We start from the raw sequence: 25,573 nt of genomic DNA, 5'->3' as shown, positions 1-25,573 counted from the left end.
AACAGGTTTTAAGGGCAGGAACAGTGAATCACTGTCATCTTTCCACCAAGACTGAGCTTGCTGATGTCACCAACTACTTCCAGCTTGCTAAAAATCCCATGGTTAACTTTTGGTCCTTCTGTTACCTAGCAATCACATTTGACACAATTCATCACTCCCTCCTCCTTGAAACACTTTCTTCTCTTGGATTCTGGGTTTTCTCCTTCATCACTTGCCACTTTTCCCTCAATCTCCTTTGCTGGTTCTTACCCATTTCCTCACTTCTGAATGTTGGAGGGCCCGGGATTTCTCTCTCTTCCAGCTATACTCATTCCCAATCAATTTCATGGCCTAGAACTCACCCCTAAATTCCAAATGCAGAGATCCAATTGCCTTTCAGATATCTTCCTTTGAATATTCATCTTGGGCATCGAAAATGGAAAGTGCCCACATGGTGCCCCTCATGTCTCCACACGCTGGTTCCTCGGGCATCCGCACCTGCTATTCCTCTGAACTCAATGCTCTACCCATAAATGATTAAATGTTATCATCCCAGGGAGGCCTCTACTTGCCTCTTTATTTAAAATCACCACCCTCCCTCAGCACTCCCCATATACCCCACTCTATTTTTTCTGTAAAATGTATTCCCATTTAACAAACTATATATTTTACTTCTTTATCATACATAAATATTTTGAGACAGAGTCTCGCTCTGTTGCCCAGGCTGGAGTGCAATGGCGTGATCTTGGCTAATTGCAACCTCCGCCTCCTGGGTTCAAGTGATTTTTCTGCCTCAGCCTCCTGAGTAGCTGGGACTACAGGCGTGCGCCACCATGCCCAGCTAGTTTTTATTTTTTTATTTTTATTTTTGTTTTTAGTAGAGACAGGGTTTCACCATGTTGGCTAGGATGGTCTCGATCTCCAGACCTCGTGATCCACCCGCCTCGGAATTCCCAAAGTGCTGGGATTATTGGCGTGAGCCACCACGCCCGGCCATTTATTGTATTTTTTTGTTATCTCCCACACTACAATGTAAGCTACGCAAGGGAAGGAATTTCTGTTTGGTTTATTGCACTATGCCTAGAACAGTGCCCGGCACAAGTTCCACACTAAATAAGTATTTGAACGAATACATAAGTGAACGTATGAATGACTCTGATTTGGAAAGAAATACCAGAAAGAAATACTATCCCACATTTCCACCTTTTTAAAATTTTGTCCACAAATAAATGACCATGAACAAAGGGCACATCGTAAGTAATGGAAAGGGAAAGACATCGTAAGTAATGAGTCATCTCAGCTTTGTAAGGGACTGAAGGGAGCAACCTTAGTGAGGAAAAGTTAAGGTAGACACGAGATTAAAGACTGTGCTTGGAGGGAACGAGTCACAGGCTGACTCACCTTTGAAAGCTGAGATGCTCAAGACCCCTAAGAATGAGGACAACTGAGGCACCCTCATTATCACAGAACGAGTGGCTACCAAGCATGCCGGAGTCGGTAGCGCACAGAAGCAAGCACAACACTTGGGATTCTGACGCTACGAGGAGGCCAGCAGGATGACAGGACAATACCGTCAGAAAACAAGGTCTTTGCCAGAGCTATTAGGGGAAAATTACACATGTAAACATAAAAGCCAACAAGAAAGATGACTCTTCCTTGCACAGCTGTGAGAGGCATGTGAACAGTCACAACTTAGTTAATTACGGCTAAATATCACTGGGGAAGGTCAGAAACATTGCTAGCTGGGAATTAGCAGGCTGAAGTGCTAACATAGTTTCTAAATTAGTTGGATGGACTCCAGTCCTATTTATAACCCAGCATACTAGGGAAACTAGTCCTGACTTTAAAAGAAAAAGACCTGATTATATATTCTAAAAGAAGCTTTCTTATGGAACGTAATCATATCTCATATACATGAATAATGAAGAATAAGTTTGCTAAAATTTTTTGTGACTTTTCATGAAATGGATGTTTTTGGAATAAAAACCTTAAACTTCTGTTAAGATGCTTACACATTAAAAGAGGCAAAGCAGAGGAACATGCCCTCCGATGAACATGAGTTACACAAGACTTAATCAGCGGTGCAGTTCCTTCTTGGCTTGGCCAGGAATCAGGACAGAAGAGATGCAGATGGTCAGTTTATGTTTTCAGTGCCTTAGCACAGGGGTCCTAAATCCCTGGGCCATGGACTGGTACGGGTCCGTGGCCTGTTAGGAACCGGGCCGCACTGCAGGAGGTGAGCAGCAAGGAGGGAGCATTACCACCCGAGCTCCACCTCCTGACAGATCAGCAGCTGCATTCGATTCTTACAGGAGGGTGAACCCTCTTGTGAACTGCGCATGTGAGGGATCTAGGCTGCATGCTCCTCATGAGAATCTAACTAATGCCTGACGATCTGAGGTGGGACGCTTTCATCCTGAAGCCACCCCCTCACCCCATCCAGGGAACTGTCTTCCACGAAACTGGTCCCTGGTGCCAAAAAAGTTGGGGACCACTGCCCTAGCATACACCTTACCAGTTATTTAGTTCTAGAATAGATTCTTCCATAAATGGCTCCGTCCAACATGACCGACCCTCCCACCCTTGGGATGCCACTACCTTGAATCATTATCATTTACCCACATATTAGAGAGTTCCCAAAACCCAACTTTTTCATACATAGTCATATCTTATATTATCACTTATCTGACCTATTTCTCAATAGGGGTGTGTGTGTGTGTATATATATATGTGTGTGTGTGTGTATGTATATATATATATTAGTTTTTTGAGACAGTCTTACTCTGTCACACCCAGGCTGGTATAGTGGTGTTATCTCAGCTCTCTGCAACTTCCGCCTCCCTGGTTCAGGCCACTCTCCTGCCTCAGCCTCCTGAGTAGTTGGGATTATAGGTGCCCATATCACGACTGGCTAATTTTCTCTTCTTTCTTTCTTTCTTTTTTTTTTTTTTTTGAGACGGAGTCTCACTCTGTCACCAGGCTGGAGTGCAGTGGTGCGATCTGGGCTCACTGCAAACTCTGCCTCCCGGGTTTAAGCAATTCTCTTGCCTCGGCCTCCTGAGTAGCAGGGACTACAGGTGCACGCCACCATGCCCAGCTAATATTTGTATTTTTTTTAGTAGAGATGGGGTTTCAGCATGTTTGCCAGGCTGGTCTCTAAGTCCTGACCTCAGGTGATCCGCCCACCTCAGCCTCCCAAAGAGCTGGGATTACAGGCGTGAGCCACCACGTCCCGCCCCAATAGGTACATTGATTACAACTTTTCATTGGTGTTATTAACTCTTTCAGGAACATGATCACCTTAGGATAAAATCTTAGAAGTTGATTTACTGATTCATTAACAGTATACACTTTAAGGCCTTTAAAACACTGCCAAAATCGCCTTCCCGAGGGTTGGCTCATTTTACACTCGCAGCAGCAGGAGGATATGGGGACTCAGCCACTTGTGACTGCTTGTGCCAAGTTCTCTGGTCAGGAATGCAGATGCTGTAAACGACAATGGATCTTTCCAATCAACTGGACCAGTAGTGAAAAAGGATTTGGGGCTGCTGAAATACGTGTCATGAAACCATTCACCAACAGGCTCATCCACTTCTCTCAAAGGTGGGATTCAGACCCTCCTTCAAAAACTCGGACCCTGCATGGGAGACACAACCCTGCCAACACTCCTATTCTGGTTTCACAACTGACAGGCTCTAAATGCAGCGAAGCCCCAGGTGGGCTGGGGAAAAGCTTGTTACTTAGGCGGACAATGAACACAGAGCAAGGTCACAAGGGACAGACTGGTGGTAAAAGTGAAAAAGAAGTCCACTGGGAGAAGATATTCCCCTCTCCATAAGCAGGCCTGTTTCAGGCATCCAACCACTGCAGAGAGCTTCTTAGCCAAACAAGTAGTGGAAGTGGTTGATAACTGCACGATGCTGGACACGTGGGATATCTTTCAGAAATATTTTATGCAAAAAGCCAAAAACTGAATTGACGTTTGGCTCTGAAAAACCTTCTAATTACCTGGAAACTGAAGTTGTATTTACTTATTTGGAACATTTGGAAATTGGTTCTGCATAAATAAGGTGCTGCAGTTCAGAACTATGTACCCAGGATAAACCACCTATAGCTGATAAAGGTAAACTGATTCTTTTATGCTTTTGGCTGGCACAAGTCTAAAAGACAGCTCCAAGCAGTGCAAAGAAAATCTGGACTCTACTCCCTTCTTTGAATTATTTGTGTGACCCCAGGGAAGACACTTTGCAGGGACCTAATGTCTTCACTATGAAATCAAGAGATTGGGCTCAAAGGATCAAGGCTGAGAAGATGCCCAGATTTCCCTCCAATCTGGGCATTTTATGACTCAAATCAGGAGCAATTCTTACCTTCACAGTGGTCTCCAAGCCCAGATGCTCTGTAACCCTGGTCACACACACACTGAAAAGAGCCCTCAGTGTTCCTGCACTGCCCATGAGCACAGAGATGACGGTGCTGGCATTCATCAATGTCTATGAGCAAGAGAATACAAAGAAACTGTAGAAGTGGTGCTTCAAAAACATTTTCAATCAGTCTCAATTGGATCAGTGTAAATTCTAGAAAGACAATGTTGATACAAGTAATGACCATCATATATTGTCGCTTTTGTAATACTATCTCAGGAGACTTTTTTGCTTATCGAATATTCAGAGTATACATGAAGACATGGATATTGTTTCTTTATAAAACAATTGGCCTTATACAGTGTGGATTCTGTTCTTAAATAAGAAATGGTGTTTCCTCTCAAGAAGTCTGGACACTTGTGGTTGACACAGGTGGGATCATAATATCTTCAAGTTCAGGAAGCACATACTTATTGGGAAGTGAAGTATTTCTGTGTGAAATTCAATGAAATATTTCTTTAAAAAGTCTAAGGTCAACTCCAGCAAATCCAGAATCCTCACTATCACCTATAGGAACAGAACATATTTTGCAAACTTTATCTCTAAGGGGGACATTATTACAGTTTCACTGAGAAGTCTTCTTTAGCGATTTTTTTAAAAGGCAAAAATTTTTCAACACTAAATACAAAAAATTAAGATTATTAACATTCCACAGCATAAAGCAGCCGGAAATAATGACTTTCTAATTGCTGAAATCCAAGCATATAAAACCTTTAAATTAATTTACATGTTTAAATGGAAATTGCCTTCTGTAGTAAAGAATTACACAGAGAGCAATAATTTTTCTTCCTAATACTAATGCCTAGCCATTGATAGCTAATGCCATAGGTTTTCAAATTTAATTGTCTTCCATCTTGTTTTATTGACTTTCCTAATTTATGTTTAAGTCCCTGGCTTTCTGGCACTATGATGCAATTATCTAGGTAATTTTTAAAAGGTACACTCATTTGATTGAGGGTACATTTTTTCAGATCAGGTGCTTTAAGTTGAAGTTTCAGTAGTTCATGTTACTACACTCTTACCTTCACACTGGTCTTTAGCTGCCGACAGCTGGTACCCCTGCCCACAGGTGCACCTGAAGGAGCCCTCGGTATTTTTGCACTGCCCGTTTACGCAGAGATTCCCTTGCTGACATTCATCAATATCTGCAAACACAACAATGGCAATTTTTCTGAAAAAGGGACTACCAGGAGAATGCAGTGCTCCCTGCAATGCATTCTGGGGTTAGTGTTACAAAAATAATAGTAGTACTTATGTCTGGCACTACACACTTTAGTATGTATCACTCCACCTATGCTGTTGTATCAACCTCAGTATACTGAACTATAGAATAGAAGTAACTACAAATAGACAATAAATCAGTAAACTACTTATAATAATCATACTCCTCACCGTCAGTGTCTTGGAATACAACATGAAATATTTTAAAGTTGCAAACAGAAGGCAGAACCTGATACAATATAATGGCGCTTAGACAATTTGTAGACCTGTTTAGTTTCATGAAAGAAGTCAGAAGTAAAACTCTACTAGGAATTTGAAAAACAAAACCAAAAACATAAGCAGTTACGGAAGGAAACAGATAATTCTACTTCATCTAGAAGTTGAACTATAAGGCCAAATGGTTGTATACAGAACTCTGGCTCATTTTCAAAGTAACAAGGAAAGCCAAGAGAAATGGTAGTATTATGATGACTGCTGAATACCAAAGGAGAAAGTGATAAGTGAGGATTTTTAAACATGCTTTGACTGAAGATAAAACCACTAACTGAGAAAGAATATAATTCTTAATAAGTGTCCTAGAAAATGTCATGTATGCAAAGTTATACAACCGAAGTAAAGGACTGGCTTCATCAATAATTTGAACACGTCTGGTAAGAGTAGAGTTTTCCAGATGTTTTTGTTTGGCCATCATATTGGTCTGACCTAAGCAGATAATGCTGTCTTGTCTTGTCTTGTCTTGTCAGTGCAAATACAACCTCAGAATGTTTTGCTGAACAGCTAGCCAACTTGTAAGAGTTTATGATTATTAAAACATGGTAGGTACAACCAATCTTCATAACCTATATGACAGGTTTGTTGTGAAGATTACCGAAGGGAACAGATATAAAACACATAAGCCCTGTACTCACAGTGGGAGAAAGGAGCTCTAATCTAAAAGAAGTAATAGAGTAATTAAAAAAAGGGAGATTTTTAAAAAATCATGTCCTGTAGATCAACGTATGACTGTTGTTTTCTTCAAATTTTCTTATTTAAAATGCATCTAAAAGTGTTTGTCAGGAAAACTCAATTAACTGTATAGGCCTTTCACTCAAGTATTATTGACAATTACCTGTTTACCCTGAGCAAAGTTTCATTTCTTTTTTTTTTTTTTTTTTTTTTTGAGATGGAGTCTCACTCTGTCACCAAGCTGGAGTGAGTGCAGTGGCGCTATCTCGGCTCACTGCAACCTCTGCCTCCCGGGTTCAAGCGATTCTCCTGCCTCAGCCTCCTGCCCAGCTCATTTTTGTATTTTTAGTAGAGAGGGAGTTTCACCATTGTTGACCAGGATGGTCTTGATCTCTGGACCTCATGATTCACCTGCCTCATTCTCCCAAAGTGATGGGATTACAGGCGTGAGTCACTGCGCCCAGCTAATTTTTGTATTTTTAGTGGAGACAGGGTTTTGCCATGTTGGCCAGGATGGTCTCGATCTCTTGACCTCGTGATCTGCCTGCCTCAGTCTCCCAAAGTGTTGAGATTACAGGCATTAGCCATCACGCCTGGCCGCAAAGTTTCATTTCTTAACCTCTAATGGGGCATTAACTTTTAAAATTTATCCAGATATAAGCAAGGTATCAGGTTATCCCTTCCTGAAATCGCTGAAATTGCTATTGAAATATTGAAACAGTTTCCTGAAATAGGGCTCACACAAAGTATTAATGTAATCGGAGTTCAAAAATGTCTTATTTTCTTTAATATTTCATAGCAATTACTTTAGTTGATTAAAAACTTTTGTTTTACCAATTGTGCTATTGGTCTCTTTTACTTATAAATAATTCCTGGCTGCCAATATTGCCTGTCCATAGAGAAATTAAACAAGGTAGCTTTCATTTTAAAGATTATTTTATACCTTTCAGACACTCTAAGTCTCTTAGCTGTAGGAATGGTTGCCAGCAAAGATCAGCCTACGTCACTATTTTCTTTTAGCACATTCTATAAAATACTTGGGATATCAGTTCACGAACTGAAGACCAACAATAGCTCTTGTAGCTGGCTGGATCTCTCATATAACATCTGACAACATTTTTAGTGCTTTGGACTCTTTTTGACTTTCTCATAGAAGACAACAAATTACGCAGTCCCATGTGAAGACGTCTGCAGCAGAGATAGACCCTCCATTCCAAGGACTGTCAGGGTATGCCAGACATCTTACATAACTGACTCATTTATGTTGCTAAGAATGTCAGGAGTAATTCATGACAAGTAATGACACATACACTTGGAATAACTTGAGGCAACACAGTGATCTTGAACAAGGTGATCTTTGGGTCTTTAAAATGACCAAAGGGAACAAAGATAGATTAATGCTAGGGATAAAAATATTTTTATTTTCTAATGAGGGATAACATTTCTGAGCCAAAAGAAAGCTTTCTAATAAAATACGCACGCCAGACAAATGTCTTCTTTCTTTTGTGCCAAGAATATCACACACCCCTGACATGTGAATGTACACCTGACATTATGTGATGACCAGAGCCTTTCAACTCTGTGTTCTTCTTCCCAAAAACCCATGACCCCAGTTAAATCATGAGAAAAACATCAGACGGATCCAGAGTGGGGAAAAGCTACAGGATTCTGGCCTATACTCTTTAAGACAGATAAGATCACGAAAACTAGGGAAAGATTCATTAGGGAGACAAGACAAGTAAATGCAATGTAGTATCCTGGACTGGATCCTGGAACAGAAAGAGGACGTGACTGGAAAAACTTATGAAATCCAAATAAAGTCTCGAGTTTAGTGACAAGGCTGGGCATGGTGGCTCATGCTTATAATCCCAGCACTTTGGGAGGCTGAAGTGGGCGGATCACAAGGTCAGGAGACCATCCTGGCTAACATGGTGAAACCCCATCTCTACTAAAAATACAAAAATTAGCCAGGTGTGGTGGCACGTGCCTGTAGTCCCAGCAACCTGGGAGGCTGAAGCAGGAGAATCGCTTGAACCCGGGAGGCAGAGGTTGCAGTGAGCTGAGATTGCACCACTGCATTCCAGCCTGGGCGACACAGTGAGACTCCATCTCAATAAATAAGGCAGTATATCAGATCCTAGCTCTGACATGTAGAAGCTGTGTGAGCTTTCTCATCTGCTAAAAAAAAAGGAGCGGGGGAAACAATAATGCTTCCTCCTAGAGCTGATATGAGGATTGCATGAAATAATACAGGGACAGAGATCAAGTGGGAAGAATGAGTTAATGCGAGTAGAGGGCAAGGTTAAATGCTAAGTGGAAGTAATAGCCCTTTCTCACCTCTAAGCTTTGGCATGTGCTGTTTCCTCTCTCTGCCAAGTTTTACTCCCCTTTGTATTCAATACTTCAAGACCAAGTTCAAATAGCAATACCTTAGTGAAGCTTTCCCAGAAGCACACAAGCAGAGTTAGCCACACACTTTTTGGCTTTAACAAAACTTTGTTTATGCCTCTAATTTAGCAAACACCACCACCACCATGTCATGCTCTGCCCTTGTATTAATTCATTCTCTCTACGTGATCTCTGTCCCTGTATTACTTCATGCAATCCTCATATCAACTCTTAACAGGTACCATTATTGTTCCCTTTTATTTGTAGATGAGAAAAGTAAGGCTTAGTGAAGTAAGATACCATAACTTATCCAAGCTCACACAGCTTCTATGCATCAGGACTAGGATCTGATATACTGCCTTAAAAAAAAACTAAATACTAGACTTTAATATATAATATAATCCTGGATATTAGATAGCCATTAGTTGTCTTGTCTCCCCAACCAATCTTTCCCAGGCTCAGCTGGGATGGCAATGGCCGAGAGCAAGACAGTGGTAATGAGTCATTCATTCAACATGTGCCTACTTTGAGCATCCCATTAGAGAGTCCGATTCTCTAATTTTAGGGATGACACAATGTCTGGAAACCTGAGATTATTCACCCAAGGTCATACCATGAACCACTGGAAGAGCCACATCAGGTAAGCAGTGAAGAAGAAGATGAATATGAAAGGCAGGATAATCTTGAACAAGTACTTGGGTCCAAATCAGCACAGAATCTTCACAGGGCAGTTGTGACATTGATTTGGATCGGTCAGAGAATGCGACTGTGACAACTAAGTTTGGAATATGAAGGAGGAGGACAGATTACAAGAGTTTTTTATCAACAAGCAGATGAAAAAAATTAGGCAGATTAGGATGAAAGAAGATAAAATGGCAGGATATGAAAATAAACTAGATATAGCAATCAAAGATGAACCATGACTCCTAAGGCTTGAGATCCTCATTCACCACTGATCCAGTGTATGGGGGAAGAAATAATACCTTTCAGATGCTTCTCGTATTTAATTTGGTCTGAGGAGATGCCTGGCTTAAGAAGTCAGTAGGAAACTGTGAATGTGAGCCAAAAGAGAAGGGACCAGGAGCAATGGAGGTGTGCCTACGTTAGATGTTCCACTAGGAGTGGCCAAGGTCCACCGTTGCTCTGCTATATTATGGGAGCAAGGCATGAAATTCAGATGCCTGCACGTTCCCTACTGCCAGCGGAAGAGGCCCCAGTTCTTACAGGATACCAGGGTGCCTACCATAGTGAGAAATTAATTATCACCCTAGATCCTTCACTTACATCAAGACACTTAAGAAGAACATTTTTACTTATTTTCTCTTTTGCCCTTTGCTAGAACACACTTTTAGATGTAAAAGTAAGCAGAAAAGAAAAAAATCCACAGATTTGACCATAAGAAAAAAATTTTAAAAAATCTTAAAAAGAAAAATTAGAGAAGACTTAGAGAAATTACAAGAGTGTACCACCAAAAATGTATATGTAATGTACATACATTTATTATTATTATTATTATCATTGAGACTCTATTTTGAGTCTTGCTCTGTCACTCAGGATGGAGTGCAGTGGCATGATCTCAGCTCACTGCAACCTCTGCCTCTTGGGTTCATGTGATTCTTGTGCCTCAGTCTCCTGAGTAGCTGGGATTACAGGCGCATGCCACCAAGCCCGGCTAATTTTTGTATTTTTAGTAGAGACAGGGTTTCGCCATGTTGGCCAAGCTGGTCTCGAACTCCTGACTTCAGGTGATCCACCTGCCTTGGGCCTCCCAAAGTGCTATGCCCGGCCATGTGTACATACATTTATATATGTATTACATATAAAAAGAATTCATATACATTGATTCAAAAAATAAAAAGCCTGACAAATGAGAAATGATATTAATGGAAATTTTAAAAAGAAATATAAATGTTAAATAAGTATATAATATAAATGTTTAAAAATTAGAAGTGTTCAGAGAATTGCTAAAGGGAATGAGCATATAAAACAAATATTAAACCTTTTTAGAATTAAAATAAATATATATTTGAAATGAGAATGTTCTCCTGTAAAAACAGTAAAAAGACCATGATACAATATATGTATCAAAATATCACTCTGTACCCTATAAATATGTACAATATGGACAATTATTATATGCCAATTAAAAAAACAAAAACAAAAACAAATAGTAAAAAAATTCAGAACATTTTTGCTGGGCATGGTGGCTCACGCCTGTAATCCCAGCACTTTGGGAGGCTGACGCGGGCAGATCACAAGGTCAGGAGTTCGAGACCAGCATGGACAATATGGTGAAACCTTGTCTCTACTAAAAATACAAAAATTAGCCAGGCATGATGGCGGGAGCCTGTAGTCCCAGCTACTTGGGAGGCTGAGGCAGGAGAATCGCTTGAACCTGGGAGGTGGAGGCTGCAGTGAGCCGAGATTGCACCACTGCACTCTAGCCTGGGTGACAGAGTGAGACTCTGTATAAAAAAAAAAAAAAAAAAAGAACATTTTACCCAATAACTCCACTTTTATGAATAAGGAAATAATTCTAAAGTTCAGACAAAAGTTTATTTTTAAAAGAGACCTGGCCGAGTGCAGTGGCTCACGCCTGTAATCTCAGCAATTTGGGAGGCCGAGGTGGGCAGATCACCCGAGGTCAGGTATTCAAGACCAGCCTACCTAACATGGTGAAATCCCGTCTCTACTAAAAACACAAAAATTAGCTGAGCATGGTGGGAGGCACCTGTAATCCCAGCTACTCAGGAGGCTGAGGCAGGAGAATCGCTAGAACTCAGGAGGCAGAGATTGCAGTGAGTCGAGATCGCGCCACAGCACTCCAGCCTGGCAGGGAGAGCAAGACTGCGTCTCAAAAAAACACCAAAAACAAACAAACAAACAAACAAACAAACAAACAAACAAACAAACAAAAATTAGTCAGGCGTGGTGGTGGGTGCCTGTAATCCCAGCTACTCGGGAGGCTGAGGCAGGAGAATCACTTGAACTTGGGAGGTGGAGGTTGCAGTGAGCCGAGATCGTACCACTGCACTCCAGCCTGGGCAACAGAGTGAGACTTCAGCTCAAAAAAAAAAGAGAGAGAGAGACCTGTACCAGTTTTGCTCACTAATAAGAAGTTGAAAATTGTGATATGGCAATATACTAGAATATTGTACAGCCTCTAAAAATAACATTTGAAAAAAAGTTATGAATGGAATGTAAAATGCTTATGGGAGGTATACTATTAAGTGGTAAAAAGCAAGATAAAATTCTACACAGAACATCTTCTTTTTACAATATCCATGAAATATGAATATTCATTAATGAGATTATGTGAGATTCTTCTTCTCTCTCTGTATCTGCTAAATTTTCTAAAATGAGTGTATACTGGTTTCTTTAATATCAACTTTATTCAGAAATAATTCACATGCTATATAATTCTATTTAAAATGTACAATTCAACGGTTTTTAATATATTCACAGAGTTGTGCAACTGTGTGTATTGCTTTTATGGTGAGAAAAAAAATTTAGATGAACAGATCTGTGGCTTACAGACACTCGGCAAAAATACATCGTTTCCCTTCATGTAAATAGATATGCTCTGTATTTAACCACACCCAGGAGCCACTTTCAGCCAAGCCAACCAGTATGTGCTCTGAGTCCCTCGGTCAAAATAAACACAGGTAGCAGGGTTCCTTTTTCTAAGGCTAATTGCGCTAATCTATCTTTAAATGAAGTTTAAATAAAAATGGGAAACTTGATGGCAGTATTTACCTTTACAGTGCTTGTGGTCCGGAGTCCGGGTATAGCCTTTGTGGCATGAACACATGTAGGAGCCTTCAAGGTTGGAACAATCACCATTTGTGCAGACGTTTGGTTCCAGGCACTCGTCCACATCTTGAAGAATGTTGCGTAATGGAAAGAACAAAAAAAGAAGAAAAAGAAAACATGGATAAAGTTAGATTTGGTTAGAAATGGAAACAGTAGACCTTCAGAAGACCAGGCAGATTCTTAAAGATAAACTTTCAAATTAGCCCAAAGGAGAAAAAGCAGCTTGTTGTGAGCTAAATGGATGACGGTTCTATACTTTAACTTACCTTTTGAAAGTAACTCAGAACCAAATATGCTCTATGAGCAAATTCAAGAAGTAAAGATGGCTTGTTGTAGGGGGGAGGAAGGAAGAGAGGGGAGATTTAGCGCAACGTCTCTACGAGAAAGAATTTTCCAAAGAACCAAAGATGGGTTGAGGTCTATTTTGGAAACTGATGAATTCAGTAGGATGGGAGAGTTCACAAAAGCAAAAGATATGAGTCATGACCCAGAGAAATCACAGGGAAGTTTTAACAGAAAGGTAAAAAAGAGTCTAATAAAAAGCTCTAAAATGGCAGTGAATTCATATGATAAAAACCAAGTAAGCTAAGGGACAAATACAAGCCTACTGGGCAGTCTGAAGGTAGGGTACAGGCTGAAGAGGTAGATAATAATAGCACCTAATCTTTATCAAGCACTTGCTACATGTGGGCATTAAAAGCTTTACATACACCATCTCATTTAACTCGAACAAAATCCGTATGGGCCAACCATTTTATGGAGGAAGGAACTGAAGCTTAGAGAAGTTCAGTAACCAGCCCAAGACCACATAGAAAAGGGTGATTCTAAGATTTGAACCCAAGCCTATCCTTTTAACCTGACTGTAAGTTTCTGTCTGGCCGGGCGCGGTAGCTCAAGCCTGTAATCCCAGCACTTTGGGAGGCCGAGACGGGTGGATCACGAGGTCAGGAGATCGAGACCATCCTGGCTAATACGGTGAAACCCCGTCTCTACTAAAAAATACAAAAAAAAAAAACCTAGCCGGGTGAGGTGGCGGGCGCCTGTAGTCCCAGCTACTCGGGAGGCTGAGGCAGGAGAATGGCGTAAACCCGGGAGGCAGAGCTTGCAGTGAGCTGAGATCCGGCCACTGCACTCCAGTCTGGGCGACAGAGCGAGACTCCATCTCAAAAAAAAAAAAAAAAAAAGGTTTCTGTCACAGGCAAAGTTAAGTTAAACCTAGTGATAGAAACAGTTAAAGAAAGAGAGAATGCATGAGTTGGGGTTTGTTTTTATTATTTGCTAACACAGCATTTATATTGAAAATCATCTAAAATTTATTTCATTAAAAAATATTAAGTTCCTACTATATATAACTATTTTTCAAAAATAAATATGTAAGTTCTGTGCTCCATTTGAATGGGCCTGGGTAGGTCCACTGTATGCCACAGTGACAGACACTAGGGAGGTATCAACAAGCAAAAACTTAAAGAGGAAGAACTTAAATCACAAAATGCTAAAACTATACATACAACGTCACAATTTAGGCTTAATCTTATAGGAGTCTATAACATAATCAAAGCATCTTAAACATAAGGCAGGCAAATGAGGAGGAAAAGACACGTGACAGCATCCGTTTCACTTTTCAGTGCTCACTACACCACGAAAGCAGTAAAGTTTTCTACCCTCTTAAGGCAGTCACAACAAGCACACTGACAATACAAACCTAATCTTCAGCAATCCAGAGTCTAGATTGCATGCATTTGCATTGCATTAAGACTGGATTCTTTCTTACAATGGAATGCAGAAATGGAGTTGTACTAAAACATGGCAAACATATCTGTGAGTGTGCACCTGGGTGTGTTCCCGGCGCATATTGAGAAGAGCCAAGGAAATGGCACCGCCCAGGTGCTCTGTGTTGCTTTCACAAAATATCACTAATTATGGTGAACTGACTCTAGTCCACGACAACAAAAATAGCACTTCCAGACTGACTCATTAACCACCCTTTCCTTGGTTGTGGGAATGCACTTCTGTAAACACTGAAGGCAAACAACTTGAAAGAAGCAGCCAAGCATTGGAGCCAAAGTAAATAATGGGAATGAGCCTAGACACCAGGCATAGCGATTCCAGACAGCAACAGGAAAATGTCATGTTTAGTATCTGGTTTTGTTTCAAAAATGTTAGCAAGTTCAGAAATGTATGGATTGCTCTCTTTAATTATTCATGCACCAGGGAAAGTGATTTATAAGGCTGTAGAATGTAACAGCAAAATCAATTTCTAAGACCATACTTTCTCTAGGTAAAGTAAATCAACAGACAGTGCAGATTACCATTTAGGAGACACTTACAAAACTTCTATTTTTCTAGGCTACTTATGATTAATGATGAAGCAGAATGCCTTGAAATATCTAGGGTAGCCTGATGTGTTTATTCTTTCTTTTACTTATTATAGACATAATTGCATGGAACCAGAATTCTGTCAAGCCAATCACCATAGATAGAACAGTTTGAATGGAAAGTACATGACCTTAATGAAACTATGCTTCTGAAAAAACAGCAAGACAATAAAATATCACTGAAGAATCTCCACAAAGAAGGAAGGTCTCCAGAGAGCAGCCACACATAAAACCACTTGGTGGACGCAAATGGTGTAAAATTAATTCAGCATTGTGTCGTTAGCCCAGATTTCTCTCCTAAACTGCAGAACCATGCATCCAGCTGGTCAGTGTACTGGACATCTCCTTGATGTCCTCCAGGTACCTCTGAGTCTTTATGGCCAAAACTGACCCCTCCCCTGTCTTTTCTTTGTTATTTTCCATACCAATATCTAGTACCATTATCTGTTCACATGCCTAAGTCAGAAACCTGGGAGTTATACCTTCTAGAGTCCTTACTTTTACTCTCCCTCTTTCCTCTCATTGTTTATTGCCCAGGAATACCAATCTGCCTTTCAAATCTCTCTCAAATCACCTACTTTCATTCTTTCTCACCTGAGTTACTGCCATAGTCTTTTCATTTGTTTTTCTAAGACTTGGCTTCTCTCATCCATTATCCAGCTTGCAGACAGAATAAACCTTTTTCTAAAATACAAATCTGATAAATGGTGTTGGCTCCTCTACTTTAAAATCCTTCAATGGCTTTCAGTGTTCTTCAGTTTAGTCAAGGACACAAACTTGTGGGGCCCTGGGTGTAATGACAGCAGAAGGCTTGGCCCCCACCGTTCTAGCCTCCAACCCTTGGAAGATCTCCCATCAATGCCATAAGAAGTGCTATGCTTTGAAAAGGGTTTGTCCCTGCTAAAACTCATGTTGAGGCTTGGTTGTCAAGGTGGCGGCATAGGGAAGTGGTGCTTTTAAGGGGTGATTAGTTCATTAAGATAGATGAATGTCTCTCTCTCAAGACCGGGTTAGTTCTCGTGGGAATGAAATCGTTCCCAAGAGAGTGGATTGTTATAAAGTGAGGTTGCCTCTGTGTTTTGCTCTCTTTGCATGCACTTGCTTCACCTCCCAGTTTTCGAGCATATGAAGACGCAGTATAAGGCCCTCACCAGAAGTGGCCAACCGATCTTGAATTTGCCAGTCTCCAGAACCATGGGCTAAATAAATAAACCTCTCTTCTTCATAAGTGACCTAGTCTCAAGGTGTTCTGTTATAGCAACACAAAACGGGTTATGAAGGAAGCGGGTGGTTCTTACCCATCCCGCCACCCACCCCATGGTTGTCCTATCCCGGCAGCAGAGGGAGGTGACTATGCCTCTGGTTTTCATGGTGGAGCTCAAAATTTGTCTTACTCTAAGATACGGTCTTACAGAATATTCATATTACCCAAATTCTTCCAGTGCATATACATGAGTTCAACAGGCCTTTGTGCTTTATCTGTTAGGAAACATCATAAAAACCGGTGTTGATAGAAAAATTGGTTCTAGCCAGGTGTGGTGGCTCTTGCCTGTAATCCTAGAAACTCAGGAGGCTGAGATGGGAGGACTGCTTGAGGACAAGAGTTTGAGACCAGTCTGGCCACTACAGCAAGCCCCTATCTCCACACCCAAAATCCTTTTTTTTTTTTTGAGATGGAGTCTCGCTGTGTCACCCAGGCTGGAGTGCAGTGGCACCATCTCGGCTCGCTGCAAGCTCCACCTCCCGAGTTCACGCCATTCTCCTGCCTCAGCCTCCTGAGTAGCTGCGACTACAGGTGCCCACTACCACACCCGGCTAATTTTTTGTATTTTTACTAGAGAGGAGGTTTCACCGTGTTAGCTGGATGGTCTTGATCTCCTGACCTTGTGATCCGCCCGCCTCGGCCTCCCAAAGTGCTGGGATTACAGGTGTGAGCCATCGGGCCCAGCCTCCAGCTTCTTTTCTTTCAGGGGGAAATGATAACATTACTCTCTCCGCATCCTCTGGTAACTGTCAATTCTCCACAATTTCACAGAGATGACTCCCAGCTGGCCAGTAATCCCACCTGGCTCATCGTCTCATTGCCTTGGGGTGTAATTCATCTAGGTGAAGAAACTTTAAAAAATTTCCCTTCCTAATATCCTGGGAACATACCAGACTGTCTCAAGCCCCTCCCTGGTGGGCATAACCCACCATGTACAGAGGGTATTCAGATGTCGCCCAGTCATGTTCTCCCCAGCCTGTGCTCACTTACATTTCATGTAGCAGCTGCTTGGGGTTGGCTAGAATTTGTCCCAGAGCAATAATTTACCTGTATTATTTTCTGTACTTTCAAAGAGATGAATATGTCAACATAGCCAATTATTTCTCTAAGGCTATCCAAACTCAAGTTTGTTCCTTAATCACCAATACAGGCTTCAGAGAGTGAGAACCACTTAAGATAGGGATAAAACATCTTATTCTAGCACTATAGCTACATGAAAACACAGGATTACCCCCACCCCAAATGTGTCCATTACTCCAGCGATTCCTCAACTATTCTTCACACATAATCTTTTATACTAAAGAAGATGGGAGAACATATTTGGCAGAAAAGCAAGCACGGCAAAATGAGAGACAGATGTTGGTCCGGTCAGTGTGATGAAACCACCTCAACTGCACTTGACGTACAGGAGATCCTCAGAATCTCACACCCCCTCTGTCAATTTTGATGAAGTTAAAATATGTGGTAGTAGCAGCAGAGCTGCTGACAAACATTTGTTACATAATCCTCAAAGAATCATCACTGCTTTTCAGACCTGGAGAAGAACCAATGAATGCTGTGTACATCCTACATAAAGAGCCAAGGATGATCTCAGAAAAATCCAATCACTAATCCCACCATATTATTGGCTCCCTACCTCACCTTTCCAAAGGAACATTTTATCTTTCAGCAGAACTCAACTGCCACTACGTATGGTGCAGACTTGCCATCTCAAACTCTAGAATCCCCGAGCCATTGTTATTGCTGCTTGCAAGGGATGATTCCAGCCCATGTGGCTTTCTCCTTTCTATGCTCTTTTATTTTCCTTATTGTCTTTGTTATATTGTTTTGTTCTTTAGTTTTCTTATGTGTACACGAAGGGCACATGAGACGTTGTACAGAACAAAACACTGGATTTAGAGATAAAAGATCGAGGATCACATCCTGGTTCTGATCTTTATTACCTATAACCTTTAGTAAGCCCATTCACTTGTTTGGGCTTACGTCCAATTTCATACTTGTACTACAGAGATGACTACCATCATGTCAAAACCTTCATAAACTATATAATGAGAAGGATTTTGTTATAATAATTAATGTTCCCACAAACCACGCTCCCTGGTTTCAAAAGTTTGTTTTTTGTTGTTATTTTCATAATTGCAAATCTTCTCTGGCATATAGATACGTAGACAACAGCTCAATAAATAGCTCAGTGATTGATCAGAAGCATCCTTTACCATATAATAATTTAGGGATAAGGCTAATGTTTGCACATAAACTATGAAAAAGGTACATGCTGTACTCAGTTGCAATCTTCTATAAAACAAATACCTGCTGTATCAAGTCTTCAATTTCAGCTTAGTCTATGAATATTCATATAAGCCATGAAAGTTAACACTGAATCTTCAAATCTGAAAATAAATCCTAGTGTGAAAAGAACTTCTAGAACAATGAGTTCTCCATGTTTTCTGTCCAAGTTTATTCTTCAAGTTCTCTGTGCCAGGTCTTGGTTAAGACTGTAGCTAATCAGTTGCCAAGCAGATTGAATTATACTAAATTCTTCAAATAACCAAGACCCACATTCAGAGAGCTTAAATGGGAGTCAGAAAGTCATTCTCAACTTAAATCAGGGATTAAAAAAGAAAGATTACACTGGCAAAATCTTAGAAATTTGTGTTACCAGGTCACAAGATCTATCACGAACTGAACTACAAATAATAAACCCCCAAAAGGCTAGCTGTATATACCCAATAGGTGGCATATTCTGCCTTGTGAAGGTGAGCAGAGACAATAAAGTACAGGAAAGGAAACAGCAGCATTATTATAGATGCCTAAACATTTGTTACGAATCACTAATGACCCTACAGAGAAGTATCATGGCTCCCAAGAAGTATATTCCAGCTAAGTAAGAACACTAAGAAGTTGGAAGGAGTCAACAGACATATGACCCTGAACATGCCCGATCTAGTCCGACCTTGGAAGCTAGGCAGGGTGGGTCCAGTTAGTATTTGGATGGGAGATATCAAACAGAAACCACAAAATTATTTACATTCATAAGAGAATGCTCCAAAAGGCCAGGAGCAGTGGCTCACACCTGTAATCCCAGCACTTTGGGAGGCCAAGGCGGGTGGATCACAAGGTGAGGAGTTCAAGAACAGCCTGACCAACATGGTGAAATCCCGTCTCTACTAAAAATACAAAAATTAGCTAGGCATGATGGCACATGCCTGTAATTCCAGCTATTCAGGAGGCTGAGGTAGGAGAATCACTTGAACCCGGGAGGTGGAGGTTGCAGTGATCCGAGATCATGCCACTGCACTCCAGTCTGGGCAACAGAGGGAGACTCTGTCTCAAAAAATAAAAAAAAAAAAAAAGAATGCTCCAATGACATAGGAAGAATTAAAAAACTATATGACATGAGCTCCAAAAAGCCAAAGAGAATATAGTTATATAGAAGAATGTGACCTGGGCACGGTGGCTTACGCCTGTAATCCGAGCACTTTGGGAGGCTGAAGTGGGTGGATCTCCTGAGGTCAGGAGTTCGAGGCCAGCCTGACCAACATGGTGAAACCCCATCTCTACTAAAAATACAAAAATTAGCCAAGCGTGACGGCGGGCACCTGTAATCCCAGCTACTTGGGAGGTTGAAGCAGGAGAATCGCTTGAACCCTGGAGGCGGAGGTTGCAGTGAGCCGAGATCACGCCATTGCACTCCAGCCTGGGCGACAAGAATAAGACTCCATCTCAAAAAAAAAAAAAAAAAAAAAAGAATGTGATAATTTACTTTACCAAGTATCAGTTATTACTGCACCTCTTATGTTTGAGAGCAGTACAGAGGAGAGTAATAGTTGGGGGAAGAAGGGTTGTAGCATGGATGGGGTTCCACCATGTGTCTGTCAGATGCCTACTAAGTGCTTCATACTGCTTATTTCATTCTGGCAATAAACCTTAAAAAGTAAGTATTTCAACCCCATTTTACAGATAATAAAACTAAGCTTCAGAGAGGTCATGCAGCCCAAACTCTGTCTAAATTCAGGGAACTAAGATCTCTGCATTAGCAATATCAAGTGTATCTTTAAATAATTAAATATTAGAGAGTTTCCTTGGGGGATGGCTCTCATCGGGTTTGAAACAGGCCAGCTCTCCACAAGTCAAGAAGAACCTGTAAACTGAGTACCTGACAGGCTGGCTTCCCTTAAGAAAGGACCTGGTTGAAACAGCCATTTGGAACTGACCAGAACCCAGAGTGACGAAATAGTTATTAAAGGTGGGGATCGAGTGGGCAGCAACTCCAGTCTGAATGTCAGGTCCAAGGAATACAGTGCTGAATGACGAACGTGACTCTCAAGAGAAGAATGAAATCCACGACTTGAAAGAAGAAGCTACATTAACAGAAGAGCCAACAAGAGTTGCCAAAAAGAATTAGGGATGATGTGTGTTAGGTAGAGTCTGCAATGATAGATATTTGAAGTGGATAATAAACTATTGAGGATGAGGGATTGTATGACCTGAGCTAAACACTAGGGAAAAAATGTAGTCCCTCAGACAACACCTGCTAACATTTTGCCTACTTCTGCCCAAAACAATTTCTGCTCTAATTTATAAATCAAGAGAAGCATCAATCAGTAAGATCCAGCTTATATGGCATGAATACAAAGAGGCCATTAATGGTTTCACCAAGTTCATCATTTGGTCTGTGAAAGAAGCAGAAAGTCTAACTGGTATAAAATCCCTGCAGAATATAGGGGTTGAATAGTAATGCTTAATGAAATCATTCAATAGAAAGAGAGACAAATCAACAAGAAGATAGATGAGTTTAGAAAAAAACTGTAAGCATAATGCCAAATTTAAGAAATGTTATATAAAACATTGTACATGTTTGATTATAACAATGTAAAAACATGTACTCAGTGAGAGGAGAGTTGTAGAAAAAAAGATACTAAGATTTACAGAACACCCCTGTGAGATAGATATCATCTCTACAGTTGGCAACTAACAAATGCCAAATGTAGGATTTTTCACCAAAATGGTGTGATTACAAGAAATTTTTAAAGAGTCTTTAATGTTATCACAGAAAATTGTCATTAAAAATTGGGGCAAAAATTTCACCAATATATAATAAAATATCGGAACTAAGAGGATATAATCACAGGTAACGGTTAGAGACAAAACAAATGACTAGCCAGGAACAGCATGTTAATAACTTAGTATTTGACTATCCTGACCACCATGGGATCTCTAAAGACTCCGAATCTTTTTCTCTACTTTTCTTCACGTCATGCACCACATCTGACATCTGATATACTGTACTTGCTTGTGTTTATTTGCAAGCACAATGTAAGCACCAGAGTATAACTAAAATGAAGGTAGAAACTTTTTTTATTCACTCTTTTTTTTAAAATTTTTTTGAGATGGAGTCTTGCTCTGTCACCATGCTGGAGTGCAGTGGCGCAATCTCAGCTCACTGCAACCTCTGCCTCCCAGGTTCAAGCGATTCTCCTGCCTCACCCGCTTGAGTAGCTGGGACTATAGGTGCATGCTACCACGCCCAGCTAATTTTTGTACTTTTAGTAGAGAGGAGGTTTCACCATGTTGGCCAGGATGGTCTCAATCTCTTGACCTCATGATCTGCCCCGCCTTGGCCTCCAAAAGTGCTGGTATTACAGTCATGAGCCACTGCGCCCAGCCTATTTTAGTCACTCTCAGTTCCCAGTATTCTGGAAAAATACCTGGCACATGGTAGACACTCTGTATTTGTTAAATGAATGAATATATATCAAGTGACGTTAGTGTTGAGCTCAACTCAAAACTAGGCTTAAGACAAGACTGCGCCTTCTGAAAGGTATGTTAGAGTACCAGAAGTACAAAGCTAGGGCTGGGCAGTCATGAACATGGTCAGGGTTTAGCAGAAAACTCCAACCCACCCATTGGCTCAATGTAAGTAGAAAGGCATGCTGCAATATCTGCTTTTTGTCACAGTCAACTTCTCAACACTTGAAAGCTCTACTACTATAAAAAATTAAGATGGAAAATCTATTTCAGTATAACCTGCAAAGGCCCTCAGGAGAAATTTAGAAGAGCTGCAAGTCCAATATGAACAATGGATGGAACTGCAATTAAACCTTGGGGGAGTGGCTTCATCTGTAGATTATGCAGAGCCTAAAATTTTACCCAAAGCAGAAAGATAAAGGACACTGCCTCCATTTAACAATAGGAAATACATGACCTCAGCAATGCAAAAACAAAACAGGGGGCTAAATGTGGGACTTTGGCGGAATTGAGAAATGCAGTGATCTAATATTTCTGCTTATGATTCTACTCATCTGGTTGACAAAAGTACAATTAGTTTTAAATGAGGTGCTGTGCTTCTGTCACTAAAGTTTATATATATACATATGCACATGTAGGTATAATAATTCATTTAGTATTACTTATATTGAAGAAAAATCACTTGCCAGTTTGGTCAGTCACATTCCACTAATAAATTCATGAATCAGGGCTGTGTTTATACTACTATTATGAATTGTAGTTATTTAAGGTAGACTTCAGGCTCTGCTCCTGGATTATTTATCAGGATGTGAAAATGAGGATACACATGGAACCCTGATAGGCAACTATGAAATTTATGCCAAATGGGAAAACTGAAACCCTACGTATTAATACTTTCTAGCCAGTACCAGTTACATAAACAATTGGTTATCAAATAAACAACTAATGAATAAAAATCTTTTCTTCAAAGATCTACATCTCACAACTCCATCAGCAGAAACTCTTGGGTTGGGGCTGGGCCTAGGGGCTCAGGACACGGAGCTCTCTGTACCAGCTACAGAGTCTGAGCTGATGCTGCTTGGTGATGAGACTAAAGCTTTAAAACTGACGGTGCTTCTGCAACCTCCATTAAAACACCTAAATGTCTTCCCAGGGCTATGAGAATGAAGACTGCCAATTTTAACAGGACTAAGAGGGCTTTAAATTATTCAGTGGTCTGTCATCTCATCTTGCAGCAAATCTTCCCGTGTTCTCTGGCCTTCAGCTACACTGGCCTTCTGCTCTCTTCTTCTTCCACGAACCCCTGGCATATGCTGTTTACTGTGCCTGAAAAGTTCTCCCTCCCACTCCCTCCTCACCAGTTGAACCTCAGCTCAAGAATTTTCCTAAGGGCAGCTCATTCTATCATTTGCTCTCACAGCATCATAGAACCCTCCTTTCTAGTGCTTGTCTCATCTGTGAGTTTGCATTTATCTATGAGATGTTTGAGTGCATGTCAGTCTCCCCCACCAGACAGTAAGTACCAAAAGGAAGGGGTCATCCTCTCAATACATCCCAGAGCTTAGTACAACTCTTGGGATATACAGTAGGTTTTGCCTTTTGTTTCATATTTCAGACACAGGGTCTCACTGTCCTCCAGGTTGGAGAGCAGTGGCACAATCATAGCTCACTGAAACCTCGAACTCCTGGACTCAAGCGATCCTCCCACCTCAGCCTCCAAGTAGCTGAGATTACAGGCACACACCACCAAGCCCAGGTAAGTTTTTTAACATTTTGCAGGGATGAGGTTTTGCTATGCTGCCCAGGCTGGTGTCAAACTCCTGGCCTCAAGTGATCCTTGTGTCTCGGCCTTCCAAAGTTCTGGGGTTACAGGCATGAGCCACCGTGCATAGCCTATAGCAAGTTCTTAAGCACTTGAGGGAGAAAGGAAAGAAGGAATGAATGAATGAAAATTTTAACTCACATATTCAGAGTTCTGGTATGGAGTGGAAAAGAGTTCAGATTTTAGGGGAAAAGACAGCATGGTAGACACAAATGAAAACCATTAATGGGGAGAGCTAACTACAGCACAGGTAATTAGAATCAAAGCAAATTTATTACTGTATCTTCCTCAGTGCCTAAAGCACTACCTTTGCTACTTCTGTTGAAAATTGTGTGCGTGTGTTACCTAATTCTACTTGTCTGTGGTAGATGCTTCTTAGGCTTCTTCTCTCTTCTTAAGTGTTTTGCTCTCCATCTCTCTTCTTTCCTGTAGACCTTACTATCTTATTTGGTTTTGGATATTTATCTCATTAGGAATAACAGTTTGTTTCAATCCTAATTATTTGCCCCATCTAGAATCTTACATCCTTCATGCTAAGTCATTTTCTTATTTTCTCAATGGTTAAAAGTTACTGGCAACTTTTCTTAGAATTATATAAGATTTCATTTTTTTTTCATTTTGAAAGAGGGCTCCATTGGCATTTCACCACTCTATCAGAAAATGGGCCATGCAGAACAAACAGACCTTTGACAAGTACACTATAGTACCTACCAAGGCACTGTCCGTTCCAGCCTCGGAATCCTTCTGTGCAGGGAACACACTGGTAAGATCCAGGAGAATTCACACACTGCTCATCTGGACAAGTACTTGGATTCAAACATTCATCAATATCTGAAAAATCAAAAAGGTAGGTTGTGAACATTTTATCAGAATACCAAAGCAAAATCTTACTTTGTGATGAAGGCAGGGAGGGAAAGCATGTTATATCTACATTTCAGTGGGAAAAACAACAATTGGGTAAGTGAGACATTGGGTGTATACTTAAATACATGGCAATAATGCATGGTCAAGCATATCTGGATTAAAATATTTGCATACATTCCAAGGAAGAACCTGGCCCCAATTCTTCAACTAGCAGGACCTGGTCTCTCCACTCTGGGAGTTGGCAGCTCCTTTAGGGCCAATTTCTGGACACGAAACCTTTCAAGTAATAGCACAGCTTTCCAGAAAGAAATACGAGGAATTGGGGGGGTGAGTGTGAGGAAGCCATGTATCCACCCAGCGAGACGTTCGCTCTGCAGACATTGGATGCTCTAGGGAAATTCTCTCTTTGGCTTCATGGGCCCAAGAACATCCTAGGTTTGAATAATTTAAAACCTTTCATATGACAGGAATTCCTTGGAGGTCGGGAAAAAAAAAAAAAAAAAAAACAAACCCCGAGGAGAGAGTGAACTCATCACATACTTCCAAGCCTTTCCAGAAAACATGGTGATATGACCATATGGTAATATCTTCTGGTAAAAATACACCTTACTTTTCATATTCACAGCTAACTGAAGTTATTATTCATCATTCTTTCCAATTTGGGGAGAAAAAAAATCACCTAAAATATGGTTAAGTCTGTGCAAGAGATAACTACTACGACAGCTTGAGG

General features: G+C 40.8%; 1 protein-coding gene across 11 annotated transcripts in view; it reads right to left on the bottom strand.

Moving 5' to 3' along the window:
* LTBP1 (latent transforming growth factor beta binding protein 1) overlaps positions 1-25,573 on the bottom strand; it is a 454,228-nt gene that overhangs the window by 95,627 nt on the left and 333,028 nt on the right. For all 11 annotated transcript variants that reach the window (XM_031655059.1, XM_031655061.1, XM_021924743.2 and 8 more), the window contains 4 exons: positions 24,691-24,810; positions 12,714-12,836; positions 5,426-5,548; positions 4,350-4,472 (listed from right to left, as the gene is read on the bottom strand). In XM_031655059.1, coding sequence (XP_031510919.1) covers positions 4,350-4,472; positions 5,426-5,548; positions 12,714-12,836; positions 24,691-24,810 — 489 coding nt within the window. The remainder of the gene's footprint in view (positions 1-4,349; positions 4,473-5,425; positions 5,549-12,713; positions 12,837-24,690; positions 24,811-25,573) is intronic.

The sequence above is a fragment of the Papio anubis genome, chromosome 14 (genome assembly GCF_008728515.1).
Source record: "Papio anubis isolate 15944 chromosome 14, Panubis1.0, whole genome shotgun sequence".
Taxonomy (NCBI): domain Eukaryota; kingdom Metazoa; phylum Chordata; class Mammalia; order Primates; family Cercopithecidae; genus Papio; species Papio anubis.
Note: the sequence above shows the minus strand (reverse complement) of the source record. Positions and strands in the feature narration are given on the sequence as shown.